This window comes from Pseudonaja textilis, chromosome 1, assembly GCF_049901715.1.
Source record: "Pseudonaja textilis isolate UNSWEBS1 chromosome 1, rPseTex1.2, whole genome shotgun sequence".
NCBI lineage: Eukaryota > Metazoa > Chordata > Lepidosauria > Squamata > Elapidae > Pseudonaja > Pseudonaja textilis.
The window spans coordinates 318,538,582-318,557,436 of NC_141990.1; the positions used below are offsets into that span (position 1 = coordinate 318,538,582).

Genomic DNA, 18,855 nt, shown 5'->3' on the forward strand with positions numbered 1-18,855 from the left:
TACAGAGGAAGAGAGCGCCTGGAAGGATACACCTCGTTTGGTACACCTTATGAAAGGAATTGAGTGAGAAAGTAGAAAGGAAGGAGAAACACAGAATATTTTACATAGGGAGAAGCCCAGGTTAAGATAGTGTATTTCCTCCTGGACATTACAGAAATGTAACTTGTAATTTCCTTCCTTCTTTCCCTTCCTCCCTCTTTCCTTTCATTTTTTCACTTTTTTCTTCTGTCCCTTTTTCATCCCTTTCTTCTTTCTTTCTCATTCATTTATCCATCCCTTCTTTCCTTCCTTCCTTTGCGCTTCCTTTTCTCATCCATCTATCCCAATCTTCTTTCTCCTTCCTTCCTTCCTTCCTCCCTCCTTTTTTTCTTTCTTTCTTATCCATCTATATCTTCTTTCTCCTTCCTTCTTTTCCTTCTTTCCTTCATTCATTCATCTCTTTCATTTTCTTTTTTTATCCATCTGTCTCTATCTTCTTTCTCCTTCCTTCCTCACCCATCCATCACTTCCCCTTTTTCTTCCCTCCCTTCATCCTTTCTTCCTTCTTTCATCCATCTATCCCTTCCTTCCTTTTTCTCATCCATATATCCCTACCATCTTTCTCCTTCCTTCCTTATCTATCACTTCCTTTTTCCTTCCTTCCTTCCTCCCTCCCTTCATCATTCCTTCCTTTCTTCCTTCATCCATCTTTCCTTCCTTTCCTCTTTATCTACCCACCCTTCTCTTCCTTCCTCTTCCTTCTCCCCTGCCCTCCCTTTTCTCCTTTCCCCTACCCCTTTCCTTCCCTTCTTCATCCATTTACTCCCTTCCCTTTCCCCTTCCCCCTTTCCTCCATCTATTTACCTCCTGACCTGCCAGCAGTTTTTGAAAAGAGAGCCCAAGAACTTGAGAGGCCTTTGTTTTCACCAAGGGCACCTGAATCCCAAGACATCCCATTCAACCTCAACTCTCTGCTGGAGAAGGAGGATGGAGCGAAGAACCAAGAGGTCATCTGGCTCGACCCTGGGCCCACATTCTGGGGCGCAGAACCAAACCCTTGCTGGCACCTTCGCCCATCCGTAGGAAGCAATCGCCTTCAAAGCTCATTGAAGTGAAAACGAATGAGCCTCTCACCTTTTCCCCCTCCCCTCATATTACTATGAATATCCTGCAAAAATAATTCCATAAATATCTCATGGCTATAGCAAACAACACTCATTTGCATTTCAAAAGGGGGCGGGGCTTCAATCAGGTGCTTGTAGCCGCCATTTTGACTTTTTTGATACCCATAGGCACCCTGGCCCTTGGTGTAAAGGGCCGAGCTCCTTCCACACCTGTTTCACCAGGCTTAATAGCAGTAACTGTGAGAGGGATCTTGGAGTCTTAGTGAACAATCAGTTAAATACGAGCCAGCATTGGCATGGGCAGTGTGAAAAATAACAAAACAAGAGTTGGAAGGGACCTTGGAGGTCTTCTAGTCCAGCCCCCTTCTTAAGCAGGAGACCCTATCCCATTTCAGACAGGTGGCTGTCCAGTCTCTTCTTAAAATTTTCCAGTGTTGGAGCACCCACAACTTTTTTAAAAAAAATAATTATTGGTTTTTAAAAACAAACAAAACATTAAAACATCAAGCTATCTTCCATAGGTGTGCATACAGTTGGTTTACAAATTGTTTTGTGCTTCCATTTCATAGTCTTCAATTACAGTTACATTGCATATGATCTCATATTGTCAATCAAAAATTAAATACCTTAGTATCATTATTAATCAATCATTTGACTATACTTTTATTCATTCATGTTTTACAGGATAGCCATAATTTACTTAGTTTATTTTATAACAGTTCATATTATCATCCCAAATCTATCCTAAAATCATTTTGTAGATATAATAAGAAAAAAGTACATCTTTATATATTTATTATTTTCTAAAAGTCTACGTATTTCATTGCTGTATTTTATTGTCTAACCATGATAGAATAGATCCCCAATTTTATAAAATTGTTTATCCTCTTGTTCTCTAATTTCAAATGTCAATCTACTCATTTCAGCACATTCCAATATTTTCTTAATGATTTCCTCCTGTGATGGTATTTTCTCATTTTTCCAGTTTTTAGCAAATACAATCCTAGCCGCTGTTAATACATTTACAATCAGGTATTTCAAATCTTTACTATATATTTCAGGTAAAATTCCCAATAAAAATATCTCTGGTTTCAAGTCTATATGTTTTTTTGTCATTTTTTTCCAACCACAGGTGGATTTTAGTCCAGTATTTTTTAGCATCCGCACAAGTCCACCACATATGGTAATATGAGCCAGGTATCTGATGACATTTCCAACATTTTTCGGATTTATTCTTGAACATTCTTGCTATTCTTGTCGGGAGGGAAAATGCCACCTGTAAAACATCTTATACCAATTTTCTTTATATGCTGTTGACATTGTCGTTTTATAATTTTGAGACCACAATTTTTGCCATTGCTCTAAATCGATCCCATATCCAAAAATCTTCTCCCTGAGCACCCACAACTTCTGAAGGTGAGCTGGTTTATTGTTCTTTCTGTCAGGAAATTTCTGAATTCCAGGTGCTTTCTCTCCTTGGTTATTTTCCATCTGTGGTTTCTTGTCCTGCTTTCTGGTGCTTGGGAAAATAAGTCGGCCCTTTCCTCTCTGTGGCAGCCCCTCAAACATTGGAACACTGCTGTCATGTCACCCGCTGGTCCTTCTTTTCATTAAGACTAGACCCGTGTTGGCGAACCTATGCCACATGTGCCAGAAGCGGCATGCAGAACCATTTTCCCTGGCACGTGAGAGGTCGACTGGAAGAGCCCCACTGCGCATGCGTGTGCACCGTTGTCCAACAGCTGATTGTCGGGTATCTGGCGTGCATGCACAGGGGGCGGAGGGGGGTTGCGCATGAGACGCACATGCATGCACAGAGGTGTGCAGGGGAGGAGGGGGGAATCTCGCATACATGCACTGATGGGGTGGAATTGCATGTGCATGCACAAAGATGTGTGGCACACGGGGAATCGCACACACATGTGCAGACATGTGGCGCATGAGGGAATCGTGCACACATGCACAGACTTGCGCCGCATGGGGGGGTCATGTGAGGATGCACAGGGGGTGTTGGGAGGGGCCAGCACACATTGCCTTCTGGGTGCTGGCACAGGAGCGCACGCAATTAATTACCGGCACGGGAGCCAAAAAACGTTAGCCACCACTGGACTAGACGTACCCAGTTCCTGCAACCGTTCTTCATGTTTTAGCCTCCAATCCCCTAATCCTCTTCGTTGCTCTTCTCTGCACTTTCCAGAATCTCAACATCTGGTTTTATATTGTGACCAGAACTGAATGTCGTATCCTAAGTGTGACTTCACTAGGACAGGCTAGGGCGGTAGTATCCCTTCTTATGGTCTTGATACTATCCCTCTGCTAATGCAGTTTAGGATTGTGTTGGCTTTTTTGCTTGCCCCCATACGCTGCTGGCTCATACTTAAAATGATTGTCCACTCCCAAGATCCCTTTCACAGTGACTGCTCTTTGGTTTTTCTTGCCTAAGTGTAAAACCTTGCTTTTTATCATCACCGAATTGTAGTTTGTGGGATAGGCCCTGCCAAGAACCTTCTGCCTCTTCTACAGTATGTATTTCCCCCCTACAACTTCGTGTTGTCTGCAGTCACAATTCCACAGCCAAAGAAGTCTATTTGCCTGAGAAGCGACTGATGGGCCAAGCAGATTTCCAACTGAAAAGTTTCTACTTGAAGCCTTCCCTGTTTTTTTTTTTTTTTAACAGGGATGAGAGATTCCGAAAAAGGTTGATTCTCTACTGAAATTCTTGGGCTTTTACAAGGTTTTCTGCCCAGAAACGATTGGCTGCAAATACGACTTTTCCCTCAAAATAAGACTCAACTGGAAAATAAGCCCTAGCATTTTTCAGAATGTTCCTTATATAATTATAATATATATAATGATGGAGCCTCGGCAGTGCAGTCGTTACGGAGCAGTACTGCAAGCTACTTCTGCTGCAGCCAGTTGCCTGCAATTTGGCAGTTCAAATCCCACCAGGCTTAAGGTTGACTCAGCCTTCCGTCCTTCTGAGGTGGGTAAAACGAGGATCTAAAATTGTTGGGGACAAGAGGCTGACTCTGTAAACTGCTTAGAGAAGGCTGGAAAGCACTATAAAGTGGTATATAAGTCTAAAGTGCTATTGCTATTGCTGTAAGTCCTACCCCAAAAATAAGCCCATTAAGATCGTCAGCCAGATGGATGCATTTTAGTACCGTATTCCCGCCCCCCAAAAATGAGATCTAACTGGAAAATAAGACCTAATGCGTCTTTTGGTGCAAAAAATTAATATAAGACCAGGTCTTATTTTGGGAGAAACCTGGTCATAAAAGCTAAACTCCCACCTCACAATACGGGCTTGCCTTCTTTAGCCTCCTGAGGCTCTCTTTTTCCATCTGCAACTAGTCCTGTTCCAAGCAATTTAACAAAGGCCCACCAAAACAGAGCAGGAATTCGGAGCCCGGGTGCAAATTCTAGCATAGCTATAAGACAGGATTTGCAAGGACAAAGATTGTCAATAGTAGTGTAACCAGATAGCATGTTTGTGGGCCTGTGTATGCGTGCAGACACGCATGCGGGGTGCACTTGTGGCACTTAGCTGCTCTGTTAAAAAAGCAAGCAGTCTCCTTTGGCTCCATCCTTCCATCCTAGAGTTAGGTGTGATCAATGCAACTCATATAATGCACACAGATTTTTTATATTTGCACCTAATAGATATATACTTGAGCCGCATCTCCATTTGTTTAATTTGTAACCCGTCTTTTATTACAGTGTTTTTACGAATAACTCAAGGCTGTTTTGGCCTATCTGGCACACTTTCCTTCTTTTCTTTTCCCCACAACAACCCTGTGATGTGGGTTGGGCAGAGAGGAATGGATTGGCCCAAGGTCATTCAATTGGCTTTCATGCCTAAGGTGGGACTAGAACTCCACGTTTCCTGGTGATTGGCCTGAAAAGTCACTCATGGCGGCTCTCATGGCTAAGGTGGGAGTATAACTCCACATCTAGTGATTGGCCCAAAGTCACTTCACTGGCTTTCATACTTAAAATGGGATTAGAATTCACTGTCTCCTGGTGACTGACATGTCACCCAGCTGGCTTTTACACCTAAGGTGGGACTAGAACTCCCCATCTCCTGGTGATTGGTCCAAAGTCGCTGTGGAGGAAGAGGAGCCGGAGCTGCAACCCAGAGATTGAGGGAGGGAGGAGCAGGCCGAGTCATGTCAGGGCCTTTCAGGATTGGACTGGCTTGTAGGCAGGGAGGGACAGGGGTAGGACAACCGGGAGAGGGCAAGCAGTGAACATTAGGAGTGAAAGAGCTCAGGCAATGAATAAGGACCACCACCCTCCCGATCCCTGAGCACGGAGAGTGGAGCGAAGGCGGGAACAGCGCAGGCTGACCCGATGACTCGGGAGAGTGCCCCGCCCCTCTTCACAAGGCACACCTGGGGACTGAGCCTTAAGGAGACGCTGTGGGGAGGGACACTAAACGGGAACAAATGCTGAATTCGTGGAGTATTGTGTGCCGTTGCTGACGTTTGGCGTTTCCTGCGCTTCTCGCTTTAATTCTTGCTTCCTGGATCAACTGCCTTGTTCCTTTGCTTCCTGGACTCATTGACTCCGTGCCTTGCCCCGGGTCATCACACAACGGTTCTCTACGGGCTGGTTTTTCAAAAATATAAATAAAATAAAACCCAGAAGTTAAAAGTGCTTATGTAGCACACATCTTCCCCTCTGCATGCGTTGGAAGCCAGGAATTCTTAACTGCTAAAAAGAAGGCTACAAAAAATAAGATGCTCCCTCAGCATAGGCGACCAGCTTCGGAAAAAAAAGAGAAAATAAATTTGCGCGAAGAAAAGAAGGTTTAGATGTGGCATCAGAAGCGCAGCCAGCCTGGCTGACCGAAGCCTTAAACCAGTTTTTAAAAGACAAGCCAACGTTTCCAAAAAAAAGAAATTCGGCGTTATTTATTCATTGGTCGAAGGAGCGCTAAGCCATTCCCACTCAAGAGACAGTCCCTGGTTTGAAAGAGAGGGTCAGAATTTCTAAATATTTTGGATCCCAAGGAAAGCCCTCCAAAGCAAGTGGTGAAATGCTACCGGAACCGGTAGCGAAACAAATGCTACCAGTTCGGCGATGATCACCTAAGAGGAGAAAAGCGCATGCGCCTTTATCTTTTTTATCCTCTCAAGCTGTTTGGCGTGGCAGAGCCTCAGCTGGTGTTTGGAAAGCTGTGCGCGCACGCAAAGTGCGGGATCACCAAACGGGTAGGGAAACTGGTAGAATCCCACCAACGGCTCCGAAGCAGGATAGTTCAAAGGAACAGAAGCGAGATGATACCAGTTTGATAAATACATTAAATTAAAATGAAAGTTGGTGGGAGGTGGATCTCTCCCCACACCTCCGACCCCCTGCTGGACTGTCTCGACCACTATTCCCAGTAAGACCAGTGGCTCCCAGTAAGGCCTGGTATTAGATTCATCCCCACCCAAATGGTAAATCGAGATGATGCCAAGTTCACTCAAGGAACCGTCGTGAGGTGGGTGTTCTGTCTTTTTCTTTCTTTCTTTCTTTCTTTCTTTCTTTCTTTCTTTCTTTCTTTCTTTCTTTCTTTCTTTCTTTTTTTTTGGCAAAAAGTTTACTCGCGGACCACCGAAAAACAAAAAAACCTGCTGTTCCCCAACACGGAAATTAAAATACACAAACTTAAGGAAACGGCGTCTTGCGACCCGTCGGAAGTCCAAAAGAACAGGGCAGAAGAAGATAAGACTCCCTCCACCCCACCCTCCCGGTGAAAAGTAAAATCTTAAAACCTGGTTTTAAATAAATGTGGGTTTGTTTTAAAGGTTCTTGGCCATTCTGCCTCTGCAACCCGGCTTAACGGGTGAAGCTCTGCCATTCTTCACTTCTTTGGGGTGCCTTTGGGTGGCCACAATTCAAGAGAGACGCCCTCCCTCCTGAAATCCTTGCAAAATTGGTTTTTTCTGGAAATGCCCGCCCGCCCTCGCCCGACCCAACTTGACTTCTAGACCCCAGGAATCCTGGTTAATTCTCGACAAAAGATGGGCTGTCCTAGAGGAGTTGAGTTAGAAAGTCATGCCCCTCTGGGGTTGAGGATCACGTTTGCAGAAACTCAACATCCATGAGAATAGATCTTCTCCCTGACCCTCTGTAGCAGGAAAACTCTTGCAGGGAGAACGGTTTCCGGATTATCTCCGAAGTTTCAGGTTCTCAAGAAAGCGTCAGCCAGTGGGGAAAAGGGGGCGTCCCTGGTGGCCGAGAGACCCTCTTGCTGACTCCTGCTGGGGTCTGCATTTCATACGTGTCCCATCCCACCTCCAGATGAAGGAACGTGAAAGTTGTCCGCATGCACAATTTTTTTCCCTCCATGCGGGGTTACTAGCAGAAGCGTTGCATGATGGGAACATGGAATTTTGGAAATGATTCAACGGGGGAGAAGGAGCCGGTGGGTTTCCTGGCCTCTGGAAGGATGGGTAGGAGAATCTAAGATGGGTTGACTTGACCGAGAGGAGATGACCTTCTCCCACTTGATCAGAAGGCGCCATTAGCGAATTCCACAGTCGTCTTCTCCGACCTGTAGCTTCTCCAGCTCCACCGAACGGACCAGCTCCTGAACAAACTTCATCTCGGAGGCCATCTGCTTGGCGAGGGCCTCGTAGCGGTTCTCCAGCTTCCGGAGGTGCCGTTTCAGCCGGTTGGCCGCCAACGAGGTGCTCTTAGCTTCTTCCTGAGCTTGCCGCTTGAGGGTCTCCGTCTTCTGCATCTCCTGCTGGATTTGACGGAGGTCCTGACTGATGGCCTGGTTCTCCTCCTTGTACCACAACTCCTTCTCCTCATAGATGGACCGTAGGGCCTCGATGTCCTCCCGGAAGGACTTCTTACTCTGCTGCAGCTCCCGCAGACTCTCCTCGGCCACTGCCACCTCTTCCATGACCTTGGAGAAGCGTTCGAAGTTGATGTAGGTGTTATTGGGCGGCATACTGGAGTGAGACTTGATGGTGTACTCCTTCAGCCGTGTGGTCTTCAGGCGCCGTCGCTCTGGCTTCTTGCCGTTGTCTTCGTTGCGGACGTTCCTCCTTTTGATCACCTGATTTTAAAAAAAGGAGAGGAGATCTCAGGATTGGTGGACTTGTTCATCCCTCTCCTCCCCCACCACCCTCATGATCTCATCAACCGTTTTCTGAGAAGCTCCATTATAGGTAGTCCTCAATCTACAACCCCAATTGTGCCCTAAATTTCCCTTCCGTTCTGTCATGCCCCTGTTGGAGTCTGATTCCGAGGGGGAGGTTGAACAGCTGACAGGAAGTGGGAGTGTGGCTCCGGTGGCGATGGAGGAAACTGGGGAAGGGCACAGTCCGGCTGGGTCTTCAGAGGAAGACCCAGGCCCACCCACCCCTCTTCATCCTAGGGCACGCAGGGAGGAATGGAGAAGGGAGCAATGTGAGTTGCGTGGTTTATGGGGGAGGAAAGGGCCCCGATTCCCTTCATTAGCTGCAGCTGGGGAAACAGTATTTAAAAAGGGCGTTTGCACACAGCACCTTGCTGGAAGCAAAGCGTGCATTATCTTTGTTTGTCAAGTCTTATCTGGGTTCTGGCGTCCTCCCAACTGTGTGTGTTTCATTATCATTTGAAGTCTGCAATTCCTTATCCTGCCCCGTCTCGTTAATTGCTGAAGCGTGGTTTATGTTTGTTTTTATTTATAATTTATATGTACAGTGGATTCGGAGAGGATATCTTCCCTTTAAAAACTGTTCTTGGGAGAGTTTTTTTTCTCCAGCCGAGGATAACTGGACATTGGGGGCCAAGATGGAGGAATTAAAGGGATTTTACCTACTTTTATGACTTTGTTGCTTTTGTGCCACACCCCTTTAGGTCAGCACACGTTCCTTTGCTAAGCAAGGTTATTTCTTAAGCGAACTTGACCCCGTTTTACAGCCTTTCTGGCCACAGTGGGGAAGTGAATCACTGCCGTTGTGAAGCGAGTCACACGGTTGTTAAGTGAATCTTTTTCCCCCGTGGACTCTGCTGGTCAAAAGGTCGCAAAAGGGGATCAGTCATCATAAATAGGAGTCAATGGCCAAGCATCTGAATTCTGATCACATGACCACGGGAATGCTGCAACGGTCGTAAGTGTGAAAAACATAGACCCATAGAGTTGGAAGGGGCCTGGGAGATCAAAGAGCTGTAAGGGAGCTGGGAGGTCATAGATTCCTATGGCCAGAAGGGATCTGGGAGACCATAGACTCATAGGGCTGGAAGGGACCTGGGAGGTCACAGAATCATAGATTCGTAAGGTGGGGCAAATGAACTTAAATGTCAAGAATTTTTTGAACAACGGAGTGTTTACCTTGATCCATGGATGTTCCAAACTTTGCTCAATTGTCATCCGTTTCCTACAATCATTACAAGGAGCAACAGTCAATTCTAGGATCGATGCAAAATATACGGGGTTAAAAGGGAGAGTGAAATTCCATTCTTGCCGGTTGCAGAGATCCTAGCCAAACTTCAGCGTCCTTCTGGATCACTGACTCAGGACTGTTTTGGGAATATTGCCTGCGCACAATCACCTTTTCAGGAGGAGAAGGGAGAAAACCCAGGCCAAACTTCGGTGTGGCTTCCTTATTCCGTTCCCAATTTATATATTCAGCTTTTCGAGAGAGAGAGAAAATAAGACCATTGTGGGCCACACAGGATGGACTTTGTAATACTTGAAACATGGGGTTTTGTAGTACCGTTGCACGAATTTTAGGTCCAGATTTGTCCATCACCTTTATACTGCAGTCTTTCCAAGACTGGGTAGATACAATTAGTCCTGGATAGTTACAGTTAGACCTCCTCCTCCTCTTCTAGCTCCTCCTCCTCTTCCACCTCCTCCTCCTCTTCCTCCCCATGAAACCCAGTCCCTCCTAGCACTTATGATGCTACCTAGTTTGAGCAATGAAAACAAGCAAGCTCAGAGACCACCAAGAACCTCGCAATCCTCCTCCTCCTCCTCCTCTCTCCACAAACTCCACCTCCTTCTAGCACTGATAATGTTCCCTAGTTGGGCTCTGAAACATCTGCCAGAAAACCACCGAGCCCAGAGAGCACCAAGAGCTCTTCCTTTCAACCCAGAGCTACAAATAATCTCCTTTATTGGTAACAGGTATTTCATATTTACAGGTAGTTCTTGCCTTGCGACCACAGTCGGGATCAGAAATCCTGACGCTAAGCGATGCAGTCATTCAGGGAGTCCTCATGTGACCTCCGCTGATATTATAAACTTTCTGCCATGGTCATTAAGCGAACCATGTAGTCCTTAAGCAAATCAGGCTGCCTGCAATGTCTTTGCTTATTTGGGAAAGTCGTAAATGGCAATCCCGTGACCCCAGAAGGTTGCAACCCTCGTGAATACCTGCCAGTTGCCAAGCACCTGAAAATTTATCACCTGACTGTGGGGGGGGACGAACACTGAGACGGTTGTAAGTGTGAGGACCTGTCGTAAGTTCCTTTAATAACTCCAAACAGGGGCAAAATAAATGGCCGTAAATCGAGAACTACCAGTATTTTTTGATGTTGATTCTTCTGCTGGATTCCAAGAAGGTCTCCATCGAATTAAAAGTCTCCCACCCCTCCTCACCCCATCGTCCCCCACCGTCCTCGCCTCTTACTTGGGGTCCTTGACAAGCAGTCTCCGAATGAAATCCTTGGCCAGTTCGCTGGTGTTGCTGAAGTATTCCTCGTCAAAGTCATAATTCACAGCCGAAATGTTGGTCAGGGTCTCCTGCTTCGTTTCCCCCAAGAAGGGGGAGGCGCCACTCAGGCTGAAAGAGGAAGGGTCCCACGTCACTCTTAAACACAGAGGCTCTTGCGACTTGGCAATAAGAAGCCCCCTACCCAAGCCACTTTGAGCTACAGCCAACTCGCAAAGCCAACTCGCCATGGCCAACCCACGATGACCAACTCGCCATGGCCAACCCACGATGACCAACGCGCAACAGCCAACTCGCCATGGGACAACTCACCAATGCCAACATTGGACAACTCACCAATGCCAACTCGCCATGGTCAACACACTATGGCCAACTCGCCATGACCAACTCACCATAGCCAATCCACCCAGGCCAATGCACCATGACCAACTCACCATGGCCAACCCACCATGACCAACTCACCACGGCCAATCCACCAAGGCCAACGCACCATGACCAACTCACCACGACCAACTTGCCATGACCAACTCACCATGGCCAACCCACCATGACCAACTCACCACGGCCAATCCACCAAGGCCAACGCACCATGACCAACTCACCATGACCAACTTGCCATGTCCAACTCACCCTGACCAACTTGCCATGGCCAACTTGCCATGGCCAATTCACCATGGCCAACTCGCCATGGCCAACCCACTGTGACCAACTCACCATAGCCAACCTACCAAGATCAACACACCATGGCCAACTTGCCGCAGCCAATTCACCATGGCCAACTCGCCATGGACCACTCACTGTGGGACAATTTAACAATTCTAATTAACTATCCATAATAAATAAATAATAATCATTTTTGCCATTCACATTTCATTCTGTCCCTCCTTTGGCATCCTTTAATGATTCTAATCCACCATTATTATTTCATATTAGTGTAACTCTTGTCCCACAGCGAGTTGGCCGTGGTGAGTTGGCCATGAATTTTTTTTTTAATAAAAGTTTTTTATTTCAATCTACACACACACAACATTGTGTGGTATCAATATATCATACATTTTAGTATAAGCAAGCTTAATAATCTCTTAATACCCACATTCATATTAAGTCTAAATCCTTCCTTGCTTATTTTCATCATTTCAATACTCTCTCAAATGCCAACCACCATATCAGTTAGACATACCTAATAATTTCATTATTCAATTTCCTCCTCAATTTTTTTTTAAATATTAAAAAAATCTCATTTGGCAAGCAGTATGGTTCCAGGTTTCAATATAATACAAACATGACCATATTTAACTGTTATGTCTCACCTGGACAAACAAAGTAATAAGTCCAAACTTCCAACTGAAATACAAATAAGCAGGCAAGTCTGGTAACTACAGGGTTACCTTCCTTAATCCAAAAACATTCTTGGCAGCCTCACGCCAGCTGTCTGCCAAGTCTGATAAGGAAGCATAAATCACAAGCAGACACCACACACAGGAAAAATACAGAAGCTTCTATCCCAAATTAACAAGTTGTCCCGAACAAGAATCCAGAGCTAACACGCCCACTTTTATTCCCTGAGGGGCGTGTCAGTCTCTCATCTCAGTCCCTGATTTGTCCTTTCCTCACGCCTATGTCTGCGTCTTTGCCTCGCATCAAACCAACATTCCTCAGTTTGATCCTCAGCCAGAGGCTCTGCTACGCTCTCCTGATTATCTGCCGACACCTGAGGCACAACCAGGGAGGAAGGTCCTGGGGAGGAAGGCAATTCCAAATCCTCCAGCAAAGCAGGCTCAAACTTCAAGGCCAAATCCTCCTCTTCCTCATGGCTCAAGTCTGTGTCCTCCAGCAAAGCAGGCTCAAACTTCAAGGCCAAATCCTCCTCTTCCTCATGGCTCAAGTCTGTGTCTTCTAACAGAGCAGGCTCAAACCTCCGAGTCACAACATTTACCTATTCATTTTGTTTGTTCAATTTCATATCACATTAATCTTATTAGTATTAAGTATTAAACTTATCCAATTCCAATTTATATTATAACTTATTTCATTCACTGGCCGAGTTGGCTGTGAATTGTGATAGACTCCTTTGAACAAGCCAAACCCCAAGGCCAGAATCTCGACAGAGATCAGGAGCCAAGAAGCATCAAACAAGGGGTGGATTCTTCTAAAACCTGTGAAGGGTTTTAATCAGGCTACTCTAGAATGCAAAGTTATGGCGATGAAAGTGAGTCTGGTCTAGTCTAAGATGTCTCAATGCTGGCAAATTTAAGATGGGTGGCCTTCAATTCCCAGAATTCCCGTAAAACACCTGGAGGGCCTTTCAGTCTGAAGAACCCAAAGGAGAAACTTCCATCTCTAGGACCAAAGCTTTAGGAACACCTTCGGATCGCCAGCAGCGTTTTTGGGGCGGGGAAGAATCTTGAACAAGTAAAGGAAACTCCCAACCACCCACCACCCAACCGCACTGCCCCAACACTGGCCAACAAGTCATTTAGTTCAAAATACTCACAGGATGTAAGTGATGACTCCAATACTCCTAGGGGAGAAAAAAAAAAGAAGGAAAGTTTTATTATACTGAAGAATCGAAACTGCTTCAAAGTCTCTGGAGCAACATTGGAGCAACATTCAAGCCCTCTCCCCCGTCTCTCTCATACCTCTCATTTCTATCTATCTCTATCATCTCTACCTCTCTCTCTACCATATCTGTCTCTGTTTATCATCTATCACCTCTATCACCTCTATCTTTATCATTTCTATCATCTTTCTCATCTCTCATAATTCTGTCTCTATTTATCAACTATCATCTCATTATCATTCAATATCTATCATCTCTATCTATCATTATCTCTATCCTCTCTATATTTACCATCTCTATCTCTATTATCTTTCTCATCTTTCATAACTCTCTATCATCTTTATCATCTATCTCTCTCATCTCTCTCATCTATCTGATCTCTCTCTCATCTCTATCATTATCTCTATCATCTCTATCTCTATTATCTTTCTCATCTTTCTATCATCTTTATCATCTATCTCTCTCATCTCTCATCTCTATGTTTATCATTTCCATCATCTTTCTCATCTCTCATAATTCTGTCTCTATTTATCAACTATCATCTCATTATCATTCAATATCTCTCATCTATCATCTCTATCTATTATTATCTCTATCATCTCTATATTTATCATCTCTATCTCTATTATCTTTCTCATCTTTCTTAACTCTCTATCATCTTTATCATCTATCTCTCTCATCTCTATCATATCTTTATCATATCTCTCTCATCTCTATCATCTATCTAATCTCTCTCATCTCTCTCATTATCTCTCTCATCTCTACCTTTATCATCTCTTTATCATCTAATCTCTATCATCTCTACCTATCTCTATCATCTCTATCTTTATCATCTTTATCTCTATCATCTCTCATCTTTCATAAATGTCTCTATCATCTTTATCATCTCTATCTTGCTCAACTCTCATCTCTATCACTATCTATCATCTCTGTCTTTATCTCTATCATCTCTCATAATTCTGTCTCTATTTATCACCTCTATCATCTCTATCTATCATATCTCTCTATCATCTAATCTCTCTCTCATCTATCATCTCTATCTCTGTATCATTATCTCTATCATCTCATCTCTATATCATCTATCCCATTCATCTCTATCTCTATTATCTCTACTTACCTATCATATCTATCCCTCTGTTGTCTATCAGCTGTATCTCTCTTTGATCTCTATCTATCGATTGATCTATCAATCTACATATGTCTAATTCATCCACTGTCCACCTCACTTTCAGAGTGATTCTGGGCTTTTACAACTGAAGTTATAATCCATCACTCAACCTTCACAAACCCAGAAACGGACTTCTTTTCACAGAAGCTGAAAGCAAAGCTAAGCATCCAAGAAACCAAGCGAGGATTGTTGAATTTGGCCAATGGCGAACTAGTCAATTCCCAACATGCACCCAACACTAGATGGAGTTCAGACAATACGCCTCTGGCTACCAGTGGAAACGGTGCAGTGGCTGTCAGACCTGGGGCCTATATATTACTTTCCTTATGGACAAGATAAGAAATAGAAGCTTATTTCACTCACCACATATCAGCCTCAAGGCCCAAAGGTTCATAATTCACTATTTCTGGAGCTGTGGAAAGGGAGGAAGGGATACATAGATGAGAAGGAAGGAAAGGTTGGATGGGAATGAATGAATGAGGGAGGGAGGGAGGGAGGGAGGGAGGGATAGATGAATGAGAAGAAAGGAAGGAAAGAAGGAAGGGATAGATGGATGAAAATGAATGAGGAAGGAAGAGATGGATGAGAAAGAATGAAAGAGAAAGAAAGAAAAAAAAGAAGAGAGGGAGGGATAGATGGTTGAGAAGGAAGGAAGGGATGAATGAGAATAAATGAGGGAGGGAAGGTGGGATAGATGAATGAGAAGAAAGGAAGGGATAGATGGATGAGAAAGAAGAATAAAAGAAAGAAAGAAAAGAAAGAAAGAAAGAAAGAAAGAAAGAAAGAAAGAAAGAAAGAAAGAAAGAAAGAAAGAAAGAAAGAAAGAAAGAAAGAAGGGAGGGAGGGAGGGAGGCAGGCAGGAAGGAAAGAAGGAAGGGATAGATGGATGAAAATGAATGAGGAAGGAAGAGACGGATGAGAAAGAAGAAAGAATGAAAGAGAAAGAAAGAAAAGAAAGAAGGGAGGGGGGATAGATGGTTGAGAAGGAAGGAAGGGATGAATGAGAATAAATGAGGGTGGGAAGGTGGGATAGATGAATGAGAAGAAAGGAAGGGATAGATGGATGAGAATGAATGAGGAAGGAAGGAAGGAAGACATGGACAAGAAAGAAAGAAAGAAAGAAAGAAAGAAAGAAAGAAAGAAAGAAAGAAAGAAAGAAAGAAAGAAAGAAAGAAAGAAAGAAAGAAAGAAAGAAAGAAAGAAAGAAGGGAAGGAAAGAAAGGAGGGAGGGAGGGATAGATCAATGAGAAGGAACGGGTGGATGAGAATAAATGGAGGAAGGTAGGAAGGTAGAGATGGATGAGAAAGAAGAATAAAAGAAAAAGAGAAAGAAGGGAGGGAAGGAGGGAGGGAGGAAGGAAGGAAGGAAGGAAGGGAGGAAGGAAGGAAGGAAGGGAGGGAGGGAGGGAGGGAGGGAGGAAGGAAGGAAGGAAGGCAGGCAGGCAGGCAGGAAGGAAGGCTTTATTAATCATTTTCTTCCACTTGTAAAAATGGCTCCGTCAACCTTCCAGATGTCAGCATTTCCCTCCCAGCCTCTCCCGTTTGGCAACCTTTCCTTCCTCTGCACCTACCTACAAATTCTGGAGTGCCAAAGATGTTTTTAAATTCATTTCCCGTCTCAATCTTGTGAGCAATGCCAAAATCGATCAGTTTGATTCGGGGACTGGGGACGTTTTTGTCGAGGAGCATGATGTTCTCAGGCTGAAAAAAAAAGAGAAACGCGTTGAGTCCATCCAGCAACGGAAGATCCGACTTTCAATCAAGATGTTGAAATTCTTCAGAGTTCCAGGGCAAAACGCAGCGACGTTGGCGGGAAATGTGGTGGTTCCTTGATCAGGCTGTCATTTAGTGGTTGATTGTTTATCTGAATTGGTATTCCCCAATTCTGACAAAGGCAGTGACGGGGCAAGCCACTGGCATACTGTATAAACAGAAGGCAAACCCTACCTTCTTCTAGTACTGATGATGTTACCTAGTGGGTCACGAAACGTCTGCAAGAAAACTACCAAGATCAGAGAGCACCAGGGACCCCACAATCCTTTTCTTCCTTCTTTTCTTCCTCCTTCTCTTCCTCCTCCTCCTCCTCCTCTCCACAAAACCCACTCTCTTCTAACACTGATGATGTTACCCAGTTGGGTCACGAAACGTCTGCAGGAAAAGAACCAAGCTCAGAGAGCACTAGTGACCCCACAATCCTTTTCTTCCTTCTTCTCTTCCTCCTCCTCTTCCTCCTCCTCCTCTCCACAAACCTCATTCCCTTCTAACATTGATGGTGTTACCTAGTTGGGTCATGAAACGCCTGCAAGAAAACTACCAAGATCATAGAGCACCAGGGACCCCACAATCCTTTTCTTCCTTTTCTTCCTTCTTTTCTTCCTCCTTCTCTTCCTCCTCCTCCTCCTCCTCCCCTCCACAAACCCCATTCCCTTCTAACACTGTTGATGTTACCCAGTTGGGTCACGAAACGTCTGCAAGAAACGAACCAAGCTCAGAGAGCACTAGTGACCCCACAATCCTTTTCTTCCTTCTTCTCTTCCTCCTACACCTTCCCTTCCTCCTCCTCCTCCTCTCCACAAACCCCATTCCCTTCTAACATTGATGGTGTTACCTAGTTGGGTCATGAAACGTCTGCAAGGAAACCATCAAGCTCAGAGAGAACCAAGGATCCCACAGACCAGCAGATAGATATTAAAACTGAAAGGTGGAAAAAGATCTAGTGATCTAGTCTGCCCTTTGAGGGGTTTTAATTTTTTTTAGAGGTAATCCTCGACTTACAACAGTTCATTTAGTGTCCGTTCAAACTTACAACGGCACTGAAAAAAAAATGTGACTTTTGACCGGTTTTCAAAGTTATAACCTTTGCAGCCTCCCCACCTGAGCAAAATACAGATGCTTGGAAACTGACTCATATTTACGACGGTGGCCATGTCCCGGGGTGATGTGATCCCTTTTTTTGCGACCTCCTAACAAGCAAAGCCAATGGGGAAGCCAGATTCACTTAACGGTGTGACTCGCCTAACAAATGCAACGATTCACTTAACAACTCTCGCAAGTCATAAAATTGGGGCAAACTGCCTTAAGGAACGTTTCACTTAGCAATCTAAATTTGGGGCTCAGTTGTGGTCGTAACTAGAAGAATACCTGTATTTTATTTTTATTTTTTTAATTATGTCATCGGATAAGGGACATGTATTTATCCCAAGGATGTTTAAACTCAGTGAGGGATGACCCACCCATTGCCTCCGCTGGAGGTTGAAGGAAGAGAAAACAGCTTGTAAAAATCATCCTTGACTACCATCCGGTCAGCTGACACCTTCTTGGTGCTTCATTGCTAAGCGGTGACAAACTGCCATGAGCTGTGGGGGAAGATGTCAACTCATAAAACATTTCTATGGTCTTTTTAGAGCTGCCAACAGAACGAGGAGGGGGGAGCAGTGCAGCAGTTTGCAAACCGAAACTGCATTCCATAAATGTTTTCAAAGATAGCCACCAGATGAGCGAAGTTCTAACATTCTAACATTCTAACTGGAGAGCATGACTGATGACTCTGGGCTATGGAGGTGTCCCATTGGAGGATATGAATTACGATACATCCAGGGGTGGCGGGGAAAACCAGGGTCAAAGGTGATAATGAATGAATGTGTCTCAGAGTCGGCTACCCCCAGGCAGTGCCGGTACATGTTAACTCCCAATAAATCCTTTTGAAGTTTTGGAAGTTTGGCTCGAGACTCCTGATTTAAATGGGGAGGTAGCTGCCGGAATCCTGACAAAAGGAGGGAATGCTTGGGAAGCGAAAGTAAGCGCTGTATCTCCTTTAGAAGCTGCCTCAAGGTCAACCAGCTGGAAGGAGGGGCCGCATGCTAAACTGCATTTGGACTAGCCCAGGGGCCGGCAACCTTAAACACTCAAAAGAGCCACAAAGGTCCTAACCAGAAGCCCCCCCTTCAATTCTGGAGCAGACCAGACTCTATGGCGGTTCCCCCCACCATAGAGTCTCCTCCTAGAGTGGTGTTCCTTTTCCCTCTACCTGTCCTAGCCAAAAGCCCTATCAATTATGGAACCCACCAGCAACAGGAAGCCGTAGCAGAGGGTTGAAAGAGCCGCATGCGGCTCCAGAGCTGCAGGTTGCCTATCCCTGGACTAACCGTTAGAAAAAATTTCTTGCCTGAAGTTTCCAAGTTTCCACTACTCTTCCTGCGAAGTTCGACTTTCTGACCTCATTCTCCCCTATTTCTCAGCGCCTATTCTCATCACGACCTTAAAGAGGTCTTCTCCGGAATTCAGAAAGTGCCCTTTGCTAACCGCTTTCCAGAAAAAGACTGAAGTCCTCCAGAGTAGATGACATTGGAGTTTTTTTTTACT

The 18,855-nt window shown here is 44.8% G+C and overlaps 2 protein-coding genes across 3 annotated transcripts in view; one reads left to right on the top strand and one right to left on the bottom strand.

The window, feature by feature from the left end:
• The window catches only part of LOC113450353 (protein-lysine 6-oxidase-like), a 20,671-nt gene extending 13,273 nt beyond the window's left edge, over positions 1–7,398 (top strand). The window contains exon 7 of the mRNA XM_087936270.1: positions 7,245–7,398. Coding sequence (XP_087792396.1) covers positions 7,245–7,398 — 154 coding nt within the window. The remainder of the gene's footprint in view (positions 1–7,244) is intronic.
• Positions 5,992–18,855, bottom strand: part of DAPK3 (death associated protein kinase 3) — a 25,105-nt gene continuing 12,241 nt past the window's right edge. For both annotated transcript variants that reach the window (XM_087922596.1, XM_087922597.1), the window contains exons 4-9: positions 16,065–16,194; positions 14,857–14,905; positions 13,260–13,286; positions 10,724–10,876; positions 9,421–9,466; positions 5,992–8,160 (exon numbers count right to left, since the gene is read on the bottom strand). In XM_087922596.1, coding sequence (XP_087778722.1) covers positions 7,618–8,160; positions 9,421–9,466; positions 10,724–10,876; positions 13,260–13,286; positions 14,857–14,905; positions 16,065–16,194 — 948 coding nt within the window. In that variant the 3' untranslated portion in view covers positions 5,992–7,617. The remainder of the gene's footprint in view (positions 8,161–9,420; positions 9,467–10,723; positions 10,877–13,259; positions 13,287–14,856; positions 14,906–16,064; positions 16,195–18,855) is intronic.